The 16,546-nt window shown below is 33.7% G+C and overlaps 1 protein-coding gene across 11 annotated transcripts in view; it reads left to right on the forward strand.

Annotated features, from left to right (window-relative positions):
* OXR1 (oxidation resistance 1) overlaps window positions 1-16,546 on the forward strand; it is a 439,622-nt gene that overhangs the window by 383,660 nt on the left and 39,416 nt on the right. For 10 of the 11 annotated variants that reach the window (XM_059395031.1, XM_059395030.1, XM_059395036.1 and 7 more), the window contains 4 exons: window positions 961-1,068; window positions 2,013-2,126; window positions 8,307-8,459; window positions 15,716-15,900. In XM_059395031.1, the coding sequence (XP_059251014.1) occupies window positions 961-1,068; window positions 2,013-2,126; window positions 8,307-8,459; window positions 15,716-15,900 (560 nt within the window). The remainder of the gene's footprint in view (window positions 1-960; window positions 1,069-2,012; window positions 2,127-8,306; window positions 8,460-15,715; window positions 15,901-16,546) is intronic. The other variant, XM_059395038.1, reaches the window with a different exon arrangement.

Here is a 16,546-nt window from a genome sequence, read left to right on the forward strand (position 1 = left end):
CATATAACCTTTTTGGTCTTTCTTATTTTCCAACTAGGTTTTAAATCCCTTGTGCACTAAAACTACGTAGATGCACTTGATTTTATCCTACAGAGCTGTCATAATGCCTTATGTATAGAGGACTCCAAAGGACTATATTGACTGATCCAGTGACTTTTTCCTTCAGGGAAATTGGCAAAATCCCATGACTTAAGATTTCTATAAATATGATCATTAAAGGATATTAATGATTTGGAAGCAGATTACTTTGGTTCAAATATGTTTTCTCATTTATATAATTGAATGAAAGGATGTGTTTGTAAAGATCATTAGAAATAACATCTTCGGGCACCTGGGTGTCTCAGTGGGTTAAGCCGCTGCCTTCGGCTCAGGTCATGATCTCAGGGTCCTGGGATCGAGTCCCACATTGGGCTCTCTGCTCAGCAAGGAGCCTGCTTCCCCCTCTCTCTCTCTCTGCCTGCCTCTCCATCTGCTTGTGATTTCTCTCTGTCAAATAAATAAATAAAATCTTTAAAAAAAAAAAAAAAAGAAAAAGCATCTTCAGTTTGATACCAGCATACCAGCATACTTTGCTAAAATAGAATTTGTATGTTTCTAGGTTCCATATGTTTTAGAAACAGTTCAAAGGAATAATATATTTTAGAGCCTTTGTAAGATAAAAATCATTTGTGTTTTATAAGTTATATTTTGTATTTGGAAATTACTTGAAGTAGAGGCCCACATATAATTGTGATATGATAAAGTGTATACACTGTATAATAATAGGTTGAGGCCATTTGCTAACAAAGCACAAAATATCTTAAGTTAATTAAAGATGGAAAGATGGAAAATATCTAAAGATGGAAAGTACCACTTGTTAATGAAATGTGAGATTGGTCCATAGACATCTTAATAATATTAAACCTCATGATTAAGTTTTTCTGTTTTAACAGATTCAAATTTATTTTTTCTTTCAAACAGGTTGAATCAAGGGATTCTTTGAATAGTATAGCCCTGAAATTTGATACAACGCCCAACGAACTTGTTCAGTTAAATAAGTTATTCTCCCGAGCAGTTGTTACTGGACAGGTATCTTATTTTAATTCATTGGTATTTAGAAGCATTCAGTAGCAACACAGAAAGTATCCACTGCAGTATAGTTAATAATATAGAAAATATATAAATATATAAAATTAGGAATAATTTTATGCATGCTTTGAACAAATTACATTGTCTCTAGAAGAGAAAGTGGTCACATCTATATTAATTTTTCTTAGTAATTGAAAATTACTAAGATTGATAATATTTGTGAATTATCTTTTCAAATGTAATTTTAAAGAGTTTATTACGATATTCAAAGCAATACATGTACATGATAACAAATTTTAAATTATCCCATCTCAGACTTCCAGTTTCCTTTTCCAGAAACAACCACATTTGCAGTTTGTATCCTCTTTCAGAAATATTTTAGCCTTTCCCTTTTTTTAAAATCTAACTTTGATTATTAGAAAATGTTTTATTTAAGTATGACTTGACCTCAAACTTTTTCATGTGTAGGTATTATTGACTGTATAGATATATTAACAAAGCACAGTAAGCTTTTTAGACTGTTTCAGTTCCTTTGTTATTTTAGATATTGCTGTTGGGAACATTCTTCTACATCTTTTTCTCTTTTTTATATGCAGACATTTCTATAAAATCCTAGAAGTAAAATTGCTGAGTTAAATGACATGTGCATCTTAAATTTTACCAGCTATTGCCAGATTGTCATCTAAGATGAACACCCAGAGTACATGAGAATTATTGTTTCCCCACCCTATCTTTGACAGTATTTATTATCAAGCTTGTCTGAATTGAATTTAAATCTTTTTTATTGTTAGACTTTTAGGGTAAGAAATATTCTTTTAATTTGAAGATTTTTATTTTTTCTGTTTATTGGTGAAGATCGTTGTTAATGGTACTTGGTTTTAGAACACCATTCAGTTACTGATATTTCAGTTTGACTGAATTTTTATGTGAATACTTTCTTGAAGGTTTTATATGTTCCTGATCCTGAATATGTCTCCAGTGTTGAGAGCTCTCCATCGCTAAGCCCTATAAGTCCTCTGTCGCCAACATCTTCTGAGGCTGAATTTGATAAGGCCACTGTAAGTGTCCCTGTTTTTCAAAGATAGCTATGAAGAAATCTCACTATATATGTACATATCATCATAATTTTTTATCCTGCTTTGACTATGGTTAAGACAAAATTTCCCCTTTTTATTTTGCTACATAAATTTATAAATTTCTATTTTTAAAGGGAACATTCTTATTAAACCAGACAGCTTAAATTAATTTAATAATAAAATGAATTATATTAATTTAATTAATTTTTTTTATTGGTCGTGGTCCACATATTCATCAACATTGTCTTACAAATACCATATAATAATTTAAGTAAAGAAGGAGTTTTACCTAATAAGCATGACAGTAACATGATAGGAAGTTTATGTCCTGTTGGATTTTTCTTTCAGTTTTCTCTATTTCTACAGAAGTTAGAACTTTTGAATTTATTTTCTTTTTTTTTCTTTAAAGATTTTACTTAATTGAAAAAGAGAGTGCACAAGCAGGGGAAAGGGGCAGAGGGATAAGCTGACTGTAGGGAGAAGCTGAGCAGAGTCTGATGCAATGCAGTACTCTATCCCAGGACCCTGGGATCTTGACCTGAGCTGAAGGCAGTCACTTAACCAATTGAGTCACCGGATGCCCCTGATACACTGCCTTTTTTAAAAAAAATCCCATCATCTTAATCATTCTAAGTATTTTGAGTAATTAATAGTGGTTTAATTGACCTAGCATTGTTAAGGAATGTTTTATATAAGTTACGTTTTATAAATGAATTTTAAAGACCCAAACTGTATTTAATAATTTTAATTAAAATTTCTCTGAAAGAAATTGTATTTTTTACCTTTTTATGTAAATTAATACTAATCATAATTTTTCCTTTTTTATGACCCAATGATTATGTTTACATATAAAAGTCTATTCCTCTATTAAATGACTAGATTCCTGTGGGAGAGTCTTCTGTGTTGTCTTGCCTACTTTAGGAGGCATCTTCTTTTCTCTGCCCCAATTTGCACTCAAAAGTTTAAGATACCGAATGACCTATGGGTAACAAAACACAAGTCATTAATATTTGCCTACAAATTATTAGACATTATTAATTTCTAAGCTATACTGTTAAACTAGTTCCACTTCTTTCATGGAGTAAAGTACATGAAATACTGTTAACTCTTTTTCTCCTTGTCCGGGGGCTTTTAGTATGTGTTTGGGTGTGTTTGTGTATGAGAGAATGAGAGAAGTATGGTCATTTTCCAAATATTTATTTGTTGGATATGTTATTTGTATAAATACATCAGCACTGTACTTTAGAATGCAGTCTCATAAAAGGAATATATTACATTTTTCACCATTGGTGAGAGCAGAAGTCAGGTTCTAATGAATAGGTAGTGCTGGACCAGATGATGTAAGAATACTTTTTTGAACGTGGCCATGCCATTCTCCCATGACACAAATTGCTGTACTCATAAGCAGTTTAACAACAAAGGAGAGCAGTGTAGCCTTAGGTTAATTTACCCTGTTTTTTCAAACCCTAAACCAGAATTGTGAAAACTTGACTTTAGCATCCTGCCTGACTAAAACACTTAGGGTCCTTTTCTGTCCCTCATCTTTAACCCAAATGTTACTATCAACTAGCTTTCTTGAAAGGTGTAAGATCACAAAGAAGAGAATGCTAAAAGGGAGCAACAAAGCCTCCTTTGTGAAAATGGTCTCTTCCTCACTTTTGCCATGTTACTGGGAGAGAGGGAAAGAATGACCTTTTAATGAATGACCTTTTAATCTGTAGTAACTCAGCTGCTGTCAGAGATGCCCAGAAAGTATCCTCTAATATGACTGCTCATATGAATAAATTTTTTCTCCCTAGGATGAATCCAGGAAGGACTTGAGAAACACTGACTCCTAGAAGTTTTCCCTTTCCCTGGGTGATAGTCATCACATACTATCTCATTGTAGGCAATAGTTAAAAATAATTATTTTGAATAGTAATTTTATTAACTTTAGTTACATTTTGTTTTTTTTTTACCTAGGAATATATTCATTACTAGATTCACAAAATAAAATACTCCTATATAACTTTCTATATATCTCTACTGTTTATATCTCCATATATAATTATTGGATTTAGGTCTCCCATTCTAAGTCCCTTAGAAGCAAGGATCTTATGTTTTATTAAATACAATTCATGTTCGTATTACAGTAATTAAAATGTTTATTAGTACTGTTACATGCTTTTCCAGAAATTGTCAGAGTTTATAATTCTAATAAACACCCATAGGTTTCTTCGATGTTCTGCTCTGTAGTAGCTTGCCATGGAGGCTAAAATACTATGTTCCTGGCTTTGTTAGCATAAAGATCCCGGGTTTTTTTGGATAATTTGTTTCAAGATAAAAATATTATTTTTGAGAATTTCCAGGGTCAAGTAGTTTTTACCCATTTTTTTCTTCACATATTGATGAAAAAACATAGAAGAAGGTAGAACCAGTGTAAGAGCAAATAAGAAATGGCTAAAACTTACCATGTGTCAGGTACAATTCTAAGTACTTTGAAAGTATTGTCATTTATTCCTGTCCTCAAACTTGGGAGATACAGCACTTGGCCTGGCTGTTTTTGTTTTCTCCTCTAGACCCATTCTACACCCTTCTTTGGGCTTTAGACTACATCAGTGGGCTACCTTGACCTTTTGCTTCTCTTAGTTTTGGTCTTTCAAGACCACTGACAGAAGATGAGAGAAAGGAGCAAGAGGGGGGCGTATTTATTCTCTTTGTTCCCTCCCTGCAAGGTCATTTCAGAGTGTGGCTACATGCTTTGACCTCTCATTTCATCAGACACAGAGCCCTCTGTCTCTGTGGTATCTGTTTCTTCCTTTTAGGCCTGTGGGTAATAAGGTCACCTCTGTTGTTTGCCCTGGATTTTTGTATCCAGTGCATAATATCTTTGTAAACTGCTCCATTTTTAAACTATTTAAATTAATTCAAGTTGATGTGCTATCTGTTTCTTCCAGTACCTGACCAGTCACAGTGTTTATTTTACATATAAGGAAACTAAGTTCCTTCAGTTAGCTAGTAGCTGAGTTAGGATTCCAACCCAGGTAGTCTGGTTCAGAGCCCGTGTTCTTTATTGACCACTTCATAGCTGGAAAAATCATAATGTATAATATTTAATCATCTTATACAAAAAGAGATAACCATAAGTCAGCCTTTTTGCTTCACTTGTTCTAGTGATGCTTTGTTTTTGCACATTTGGACATTTGGGACAGTGACTGAGGCTCATTAGATAAATATTTATACTTAAGTATTTTTAAGGACCTTTCTGGCCCTAGTGGCTAAAACAGAATTGTGCAGAGAAATCTCAGAAAGCACGCAGGAGCTTCAAAATCACTGCATTAAGAATCAGAATCTAAAAAAATTAAAAATTAAAAAATTAAAAAAGCATCAGAATCTATAAATACCAACAAAGCCAGGTATATAAACATACTGATATTTTGGGTGGTAATGTTCATGTATGTAAGTTATGATGAGATCTAATTACAATTCCTCTAAGCGTTGCTTTTTTTTTTTTTTTTTAAGAAATGTACTCTTATGTGCTTATGTGCTATACTTTGAGCATTTACTAAGCTAATCTCATGTATTCTTTTTAATAGGATTACACTGCCAAATCAGGATTACCATAGATACTGAGTTGTAGAATTTGAGACTTTGAGGGAACCTAAGTGATCATGTTGTTCAACGAGGTATTATCTTCATATAAGGAAAGCATTTGACAGTGTTTCTTGATACGGTTTTTGCAAATGATTAGGTTACATTGTAGGTAATGTTGCCAACTGGCAATAACTGAAGAGTCAAACAGCATTTGTTGATAGCTTTATACCAGCTTGCAGAGGGCCTTCCATTGGCTCTGGAATTGGATTTGAGTCCCCTTGCACATTTATCAATTGTTTAGAAAAATATTTGAAAGGTAAGGTATAAGTATTGCAGTGAAGCTCACTAGTTCAAATGTTGATAACATGGCTTTTACATATCAGCTTCGTCTTACTCATTGGGCAAGTTACTGAACATGGCTAACCATAGTGCCCTTTAAACTTAAGGTAATAATATATATACCTAATATGAATGATTTGAAAGTAAAATGAAATGGTTCATGTAACACTTAAATATAACAAATAGTCATAAGTATCCATTAATGTTGTTATTACTAATACCTGTGCTGAATGAATTTATGAATCATATAAAACTCAGGTATGATAATTACCAGAGACAAGAGGATAAGTGTAAAGTTATTAGTTTGTATTATAAAATGAAAAGATTGAGAACTTTGTTAATAGATACTAATGATTGAACAGTGTCATGCATCTTTTACAATCTAATTCCATTTAGGTTTTTAAAAATGCATTCATAGTATATTAAATATAATTGTTTTACCATATTCTGTACTGCTCTTACTTCAAAAAATATCTGTTGAATATCTATTAGGAGAAAGGGAATAAAATTTAGAAAGGAAGTCTAAAATTTTGTCCTCATACAGACTTAAGGAGTTAGATCCATTTATTGAAATAGAAAAAGTTATGTTAAAATTTGAGAGGGCATGTCAAGTATCTCAAAATCTTTGAGATTGAAGAGGAGGCATTCTTGTTTATTATTTCAAAGGCCAATTCAGCACTATCCAAAGTGCCAGTTTTCAGCTCAAAGCTCTGAAGAACCTTGGTACTATGAACACTATTCTATAATGTTCTATTCTATATCTACTCAGGAAGTATAATCTAGAGGTATTTAAGACAAAGAATAAAGGACGTTTGTTTAGCCTTCCTACGTTGTGTAGAATGTTGAACTTTGGGGGAAATCCCATGAGTTCTAGGGGGTCTGTGAACTTGGATATAAACAACTTTAAGTGAATTATAATGAAATATAATATTTTTCTAAAATTAAGAATATAAACAAACTATAGAGTAGAACCATGCATACCTGTGACTTTGTCCCCAGTAGAACTCACAAATATCTTCAAATCATTTTTGAGTTCTAGATATTAAAAGTACTGTTTATAGCCATATAGTTCAAATTATGATTATCAGTCAACACTAGATTTTATTAATGTTTAATAAAGAAGGATATATGTATCAACTATATGTATAACTATTACAAATATGAATAAAATTATAACTAAATTTTAAATGTTTTGATAATTGTGTTTCATTATAATTGTTTTTCTTCGTAATCCTGTATTTTAAGTATTCAGAATACGTTCTGAGAAGGAAGTCCTTAGTCTTCACTGTGAGAATGGGCCATGGCATTAAAAGAAGTCAAGATTCTGTGATCTAACCAATTACTACTTTATACAGTGGTATTGATAAACTTTGTAGCGTAATATTTTAAACGGCTCTTCCAGTGAATGGAATACCTAAGTATCACAGACAAGCACTCTGTCTTTTCTCTGTTCCTAACCCCTGAGGGATTTAGTAAACTGTCTTCTCAGGAGCAATTGAGAGAGAGAGAGAGAGAGAGAGAGAGAGAGAGAGAGTGTGTGTGTGTGTGTGTGTGTGTGTGTGTGTGTAGTGTGCGGGTACAAGAGATGTAGTTTTCACATTTTCCAGATTATCCATAAATATATATCCCATTAAGAAATCATTGAAAATAAAAGTTTAAGCTCTGTTAGAAATCTTTATTGAATGTGAACACAGTGCCATTCTTAACTATTTCTTTTTATTTAAGAATATCTTGGGGCGCCTAGGTGGCTCAGTGGACAAAGCTTCTGCCTTCGGCTCGGGTTATGATCTCAGCGTCTTTGGATCGAGCCCCTACCTCCCCACCTGCCTCTCTGCCTACTTGTGATCTCTGTCAAATGAATAAATAAAATCTTTTAAAAAAATTTTTTTTAATTAAAAAAAAAAAAGCATATTTTGAGAGGTGCCTGGGTGGCTCAGTCGGTTAATGGTCTACCTTCGGCTCACGTTGTTTTCCTGGAGTCCTGGGATCAAGCCTCATGTTAGGCTCCCTGCTCAGTGGGGAGTTTGCTTCTCCCTCTTCCTCCTCTTTTCCTCCCACCTCATGCTTGCTTGCTTTCTCTTTCTCTCAAATAAATAAAATCTTAAAAAAAAAAAAAAAAAAGAATATTTTGAGCTGACGTCCAAGAATGTGATGAGAATTTGGGGAAAACTTCATTTGGCCTTAATAATGTGCTAATTTAATTTTTATTTAGTTCTCTGATGTGCTTTTATTATTATTATTTTTTTAAAGAATCCTGACGTAGTCCACCCAAAAGAAGCAACTCCCTTACCTACTTTTACTGGTATTCGACCTGCACGAGTTGTATCTTCAACTTCTGAGGAAGAAGAAGCATTTACTGAGAAATTTCTTAAAATTAATTGCAAATATATTACCAGCGGCAAGGTAATGAATAGTACTCTAGAAAAAAATTTTTAATCATGCTTTACTGAAATATTACAATATGGCATTTGTATTTTAAGTTGTCAATATCAGCAACTGCTTGAATATTTGAAGATATTGGTGGAAATACTAGTTCAGGTTTATATGGACCTTGCTTATAACTGACTTAGAATGTGGTGGTCTTTTGCAGTTGTTAAAGGTAATGGGATATAAATTTACTGTAATAGAGTATAGCCGATTTGCTCTCGGTAGAGTATTTCAAAAAACTGAAGTAAAATAACCACTGCTGGGCACTATTCGGAATGGTAACTCTTACAAACTTAGTATAACACACAAAGGAAAATAACTACTATTTATTATTTACTATATGCCAGAGGCTGTATGAGGTATTTTAAGTATTTCATCAACTCAGAATAGCCTATGAAGTCGGTGGTTCTATTCCATCTTCACAGGAAAAAAATTTTTTTTTCCAGAAAAGGTTAATAATAAGTTCCAAGGTTTCTCTAGCAGGGCAAGAATTCATTCCCATTGTGAATATATGTTTTATCTTTCCACACCTGCTGCTTTTCTAAACAAAGAACTTTCAGTGTGCAGAAAGATTATAGTAAAGTAACACAGAATTGGAGAATAAACTCCAGATATTGTTTAGAAAGTAACTATAGTATGTTACCAACTTAAGTCATGGTTTTCTTTTTCTCTCAGAACTTTAAAGATGTTTCTTTCAGAACTCCTGTGTTTTCTGATTTGCACGGTTTCTGAAGAGAAGTCTTCTACAGTTTTTATATTTGATGTTCTGCATGACATTTGTGGTTTTCTTTGGTTGCATTTAAGATAGTCTCTCTTTTTTCTCCTTTCAGATTTTTATTTAAATTCTAGTTAGTCACAAGACAGTGCAGTATCGGTTTCAGGAGTAGAATTCAGTGATTCATCACTTATATACAACACCCAGTGCTCAAAATGACAAGTGCCCTTTTTAATAGCCATCACTCATCTAGCTGTCCCCTCCACCACCTCTTTCCATCAGTCTTCAGTTTGTTCTCTATCTATAAGAGTCTTTTATGCGTTGTGTTTTTTTGTTTTTTTGTTTTTGTTTTTTGTTTGTTGTTTTTGTTTTTTTTACTCCCCTCCCATATGTTCATCTGTTTTGTTTCTTAAATTCCACATGAATGAAATCATACCATACTTGACCTTCTCTGACTGATTTATTTAGCTTAGCATAATATACTCTGACTCCATCCACATCATTGCAAATGGCAAGATTTCTTTCTTTTTGATAGCTAAGTAATATTCCATAGTGTATACCTCATCTTTATCCATGAGTTGATGGACATTTGGGCTCTTTCCATAGTTAGGCTATTGTAGGTGATGCTGCTATAAACATTAGGGTGTATGTCCTCTTCGAATCTGTAGTCTTGTATCCTTTGGGTAAATAGTGCAATTGCTGGATGGTAGGGTAGTTCTTATTTTTAACTTTTTGAGGAACCTCCATATTGTCTTCCAGAGTGGCTGCACCAGCTTCCATTCCCACCAACAGTGCAAGAGGGTTCCTCTTTCTACCTATCCTTGCCAACACCTGTCGTTTCTTGTGTTGTTAATTTTAGCCATTCTGACAGGTGTGAGGTGGTATCGCACTGCAGTTTTGATTTGTATTTCCATGATGATGAGTGATGTTGAGCATGTTTTCATGAGTCTTTTGGCTATTTTTATGTCTTCTTTGGAGAAGTGTCTGTTCATGTCTTCTCATTTCTTGATTGGATTATTTGTTCCTTGGGTGTTGAGTTTGATAATTTCTTTATAGATTTTGGATACTGACTCTTTGTTATCAGATACATCATTTGCAAATATCTTCTCCCATTCTGTAGGGTTTCCTTTTAGTTTCGTTAACTGTTTCATTTGCTTTGTGGAAGTCCCAATAGTTCATTTTTGCTTGTCTCCAGCAACATGCCTAGTAAGAAGTTGCTACAGTCAAGCTGCCTCTGTTCTCCTCTAGGATTTTGATGGTTTCCTATTATACATTTAGGTCTTTAACCCATTTTGAATTTATTTTTATATATGGTATAAAATAGTGGTCCAGTTTCATTCTTTTGCATGTTGCTGTCCAGGTTTCCCAACCCCATTGTTGAAGAGATTGTCTTTTTTCTATTGTGTACTCTTTCCTGTTTTGTCAAAGATTAGGTGATCATAGAGTTGTGAGTCCATTTCTGGGTTTTCTGTTCTGTTTTATTGATCTGTGTGTCTGTTTTTGTGCCAGTACCATACTGTCTTGATGACTCCAACTTGGTAGTTACAGCTTGACTATAGCTTGAAGTCCAGAATCATGATGTCTCCAGCTTTGCTTTTCTTTTTCAGGATTGCTTTGGCTATTGGGGTTTTTTGTGATACCATACAAAGTTTAGGATTGTTTGTTCTAGCTGGTGGTAAAAATGCTGGTGGTATTTTGATAGGGATTGCATTAAATGTGTAGATGGCTTTGGGCAGTATGGACATTTTAATAATGTTTATTCTTCCAATCCATGAACATGGCATGTTTTTCCATTTTTTTGTGTCCTGTTTAATTTCTTTCATAAGTTTTTCTGTAGTTTTTAGACTATAGCTCTTTAAGAGAGTCTCGATATCATTAACTTTGAACCATTGGATTATAATATGCCTTGGTATGTTTTTCCGTTTGTTTTGTTTAGGATTACTCAACTTCTTGAATCTGTTGGTTTATAGTTTTCATCGGATTTGGAAAATTTGTGGAGTCCTATTGAGATTTTTTTTCCCATCCTCTCCTCTTGTTGGGAACCCTGATTATGTATATATTAGACTGCTTGATGTTGTGTCTTGTAGCTCATTGGTACTCTGTTCTTTTTTTTTCCTTTCTGTTAGGGACAGTTTCAATTGCTATACCTTTAAGTTTGTTTAATGTTTTTTTCTGCCATGTCTAATTTGCTATTAATTCTTTTGAGCATGTTTTCATCTCTAAGTTCAAATGGACTCTGTCTTCCTTGTCCATAACTATCATGCACAGTCTATCCTCTATATTCTTGAATATATACAATATAGTTATAAAAATTGTCAGTGTCTTTCTACTAATTAATTTCTCGTATTTCTGGGTTTGTTCCTATTAACTTTTCTCATTGTGATGAGTTACTTTTTAATTTTTCTTTATGCCTAGTAATCTTTAACTGGTTATCAGATACTTCTTGGGTGCTGGGTATTTTTATATTTCTGTACGTATACTTGTACTATTTTCTGTGACACAGTTGTGTTTTAGAAGCAGTTTGATCATAACATAGCTTGTTTTAAGTTTTGTCAGGCAGGACCAAAGCAACTCTAGCTAGTTTTTCTCTTTACTGAGACAATGCCCTTCTGAGTTTTTGGGGGCCCTATAAATTATAAGTTTTTTTTACTGTGGTTGGTAAAAACACAAGCTATTCCTTTCTCTGTTGACTCTTTGAATTGTTTCCTCCACTTCTTTGGAGTGCTGCTGCTTTTCTTGTCCAGGGATAGTTGCCATACATATAGGTAGCATTCAGTGCTCAGCTGGAAACTTGAACAAAGGCCTTCTGTGGATCCTGAAACATTCTCAGTTGGGAGTGCTCATCTCTCCTTTCTCTGCCTCTGGCCTGGAAACTCTCTACTCAGTATGCTGGGGCATTTATAGAGTTCATATTCTTTGTTTTCCCTGATTCAAGTATCATTGTCAAGCATTCTAATAGCTGAAAACAGTCCTTTCATGTATTGTGTGTATGTGGCTTTAGTAGTTTTAGGCAGAATTAGTTCTTGGGTGGAAGCAGAATTTCAGTTGTAACTATCTGAATAAAATTTTTATTTAAGTATCAAAGCAAAGATAAAGTCATTGGCAGGGTTTGGAACAGCTTACAGCCTGGTGTTCTTGGAAGGTAAACATCTGCTGAAGGCTGGCTTTTCCTATAGATTTATTGTAATAGGGTTATTTATGTTAAAATTGTAGAAATTTATCTACAAAATTTGTAATAGGTTACAGTGGACTTAAGACTGAAAAAACAAAATCTGTAAATGCTGTTTTCTCTGCTGGGTTGTATTCCTAAATTGTTTTTTATCTTCTAGTATTTACAGTTACTGTAATGTAAGTGATAACTTTTACAGACAGGCTTTACTTTCTAAGAGAAATAATTTCTCCATGGAAGATTAGTCAGGTAATTGCACATAAGGAATTGGGAGTTACTAATACTGAAGAGAAATCAGTGATTAAAGTTTCTGAAGGTCATATGAATTAAGATATTTTAATTGGAAACTACTTAGTATAGTATGTTCTTGCTTCTGATAATATGTTCAGATTTTTGAAGCAGTATTTAAACAGAATGAAACCAGGAATGCTTTAGTTTGGGTTTATGATTTCAAACTTGATCTTGGTTAGATGAATTTGAGCAGTACTTTGTCAAAAGATTTTTGTGAATTTTATGTTGAGGGGGTGTTTCGTATGGCCAACTCTTGATTTAGGGAGAATAACATCTGATAGAATACCTCAGAGTCCCACCTGGAGTCAGGTAAAGAAGCTTAAAGAATACATTAGCACATCTGCAATAGCAGCAAAAAAAGGTGAATTCCTACAAAGTAACATTACCAGATTGGACAGACTAGTGTTGAGAGAGAGGGCTTTAGCCCCTTCTGGTCTAAGAAGGAGAAACACAGTTTAGAGACACTTTTCAAATGATGTCTGTAGTTAGACTACTGAAAGTAGCAGTATTACAATAGTAACAGGTTTAGTGAATTAATGCATTATTATTAATACTGGGCCTTTTCTATTCTATACACCTATATACCTATCATTATATATCCTATATACCTATACATTAATATGGGCCTTTTCTATCCTATACACCTAGTGATTATCTTTGCAAAAATACTCTGAAGTGGAAGATAATATGTAATGCAATGCCAGTGAACCTGATAATATAACATTATTTAAAACGAATGCTTACATGAAGTTTATGAAATCAAGAATGGACTGAGGTCTTTCAGAGTTTTTATTTTTGCTTGGTGTTTGCTTTCCTTAATTCTTTTTTTTTTTTTTTTTAAAGATTTTATTTATTTGAGAGAGAGAGAGCATGAGAGAGGCCAGCGGGAGAAGCAGACTCCCCACTGAGCAGGGAGCTTGATGTGGGACTCGATCTGGTACTCCAGGATCATGACCCAAGCCGAAAGCAGTTGTTTAACCAACTGAGCCAACCAGGCACTTGCCTTCCTTAATTCTTCCTGATTACTTGGTTTTATTTCTCAAGTAACTTAAGTTTATAGAAGGTGAGATAGAGTAAGGCAAGATAGAGAATCAGAAGCCTTTAAGATTTTTTACATTGTATATACTTTTTTTTTAAGATTTTATTTATTTATTTGACAGATCACAAATAGGCAGAGACACAGGCAGAGAGAGAGGGGAAAGCAGGCTCCCTGCTGAGCAGAGAGCCCAGTGGAGGGCCCAATCCCAGGACCCTGAGATCACAACCTGAGCCAAAGGCAGAGGCTTAATCCACTGAGCCACCCAGGCACCCCTATACTCTACTCTTGATTGTCTATTTCTTAGATTATGATAGCAATGTAAATGTCCCTACAACATACATCACCATCTCTCTTTGATTTGTGTTAGCATGTGATCCAGGAATACAAACTCATATATATGAATCTATTTAAAATGTCCATCAAAATATGATCAGGGGGGCGCCTGGGTGGCTCAGTGGGTTAAAGCCTCTGCCTTCAGCTCAGGTCATGATCTCAGGGTCCTGGGATCGAGCCCCGCATCGGGCTCTCTGCTCAGCAGGGAGCCTGCTTCTCCCTCTCTCTCTGCCTGCCTCTCTGCCCACTTGTGATCTCTGTCTGTCAAATAAATAAATAAAATCTTTAAAAAAATATATATGATCAGGCCATGGTTTATATAAAGTTATTCCTTATTTAGGTATAACTTTAAAAAAGGTCTGAACTTTAAAAAAAAAAAATGCTGTTTAGAGTCTCAGATTGTTTCCCTTTTTTTCACTGAAATGCAAACACACATGCATATGATTCTCTCCAGCACTGCATGCAGTTACTACAAATGGTAAGCATGTTTTATTATCTGGAACATGTGCAATAACTTCCTCCTAGATGGGAGACCATTTTAAGTAGAGTTATCTGTTTTTATTCTTTTACTTGATCATTTTTAATAGTAGTGTCTATCATAACTTAAGTTTTATGTTCTTAAAATTAAGCCAGGTAAATTTACAGAGCTGAATATGGATTCTGAAGGAGGATGTTACACCAAATCAAGCAGGATTTAAGTTTTTCTTTTCCTCAATAGCTTCAGAAAAAGACAGGACATCTTTGAAGTAACTACTTACGGCTTTTCATTTTTACACTTACAGAATGTAGTAGAATAGGAGTTAAAAATTGGATTAAGGAATATTTAGCACCTGAGTTGGATTGATTGTGAATTAGATTCAAATGTGGAGGGATTTTAGTAAAAGGCACAGATTGCCTGAATTTTGAATCTTTGTTCTACCACTTACGTTAGCTATGTTATTTATTACTTAGGATAAGTTGCCTAGCCTTAATTTTAAGTTGCCTCACAACCTTAATTTTCCCCTTCATATAATTATCTCAGGCTGTGCTTATGAAGATCAAATGAACAATAATGTCTGTAAAATGTGATATGTACAAAGCTTTCAATAAGTATTAGCTAATAATTAATGGGATTCGCTTCTAATGGACTTCAGTTTGCTTATTTCAAAACAAGAGGCTGGACTTCATATTTATATTGCTATTTATATAAATGTATTTAAAAGTTCATAACTTTTCATGATTAAATTAAAAATGGTTACTATGTACCCTGGAAGTTATCTAATCTACTTACTCCTATGAATGAAGACACTGAGGCCCAGAAGTTTTGGATGCCCAAAGTTAAATAGCTAGGTAGTTAGCAGAGTCAGTTGAAACAGATTTTTTTAAAAAGGCATTTTGAAGAGATTATGCTATTTTTCTTTTATACTGGATTGAATTATCAACACATTATTTATTAAACCTGTTTATGCACATGAAACTATATTTGGTACCCATAGTGAGGGAACAACACAGGAAGCAAAATGCAAATTAATGTAAACCATAATGAAAAATGTTTTCATGAGAATGTCTTAGTGCTTGGATATACTACTCTTATATTATATATAACAGATGGCCTAACATCAGAACAAAATTAGTAAAAACAGCTAGAATACTTTTTGAAAATGTAAACTTTGAACATTAAATGTCATTTTCTTTTTTCATCTTAGGGCACAGTCAGTGGTGTGCTGCTAGTTACGCCAAATAATATAATGTTTGATCCACATAAAACTGACCCTTTGGTTCAAGAGAATGGCTGTGAAGAATATGGCATCATGTGTCCAATGGAAGAGGTGATGTCAGCTGCAATGTACAAAGAAATTTTGGATAGCAAAATAAAGGAATCCTTACCCATGTAAGATTGGTGTTTATACTCCTTTGGAATTTTATTACATCTAGATAGTTGACCCTGGTTTAATACTCTTTTAAGTATTTTTTCTATTCTTAAGTATTTTAAATTAGTTTTATTAAAACTGGTTTTTATTTTATCAATAATGAAAGAATATAGTATTGGAAAGATTATTTATAACACACCTTGAATAATTAGGAATTGTTCTAGATTTATATTTGTATATTTGATCAGGAAATTGGATATTTAAAAATAACCTATAAACCTATCATTTTTTAATTTAGTGTTTACCAGCCTTTTTTATTCAAATGCAGCATTCAGTTTTTTAAATTATTTCTGTTACTAATTTAAGGTGGTATAAGTAGACTAGGGTAGCTTTCAAATTTTTCTTAGAAGAGCCTGAAGGGTCTGGTGAGAGATTTGAGGGAGATCCCATGAGCATCCTCCTCTCTCAGTTAACCTTGAAAGAGTTACGCTTGGAATATACTGGTCAAGGGATTCATGTGATTCAAATAACATAGCTGTGAGACTGCAGCCCAGCACAGCCTTTGAAAGTAGTTTCCTTGACGGAAGGAATGACCAGAGAGAAAAGGGAGGAATAAGAAATAAAAGAACAAAGTAGTATTCAAAGAAAGGAATGACAGCAGAAAAG

This window comes from Mustela nigripes, chromosome 3 (assembly GCF_022355385.1).
Source record: "Mustela nigripes isolate SB6536 chromosome 3, MUSNIG.SB6536, whole genome shotgun sequence".
Classification (NCBI taxonomy): domain Eukaryota; kingdom Metazoa; phylum Chordata; class Mammalia; order Carnivora; family Mustelidae; genus Mustela; species Mustela nigripes.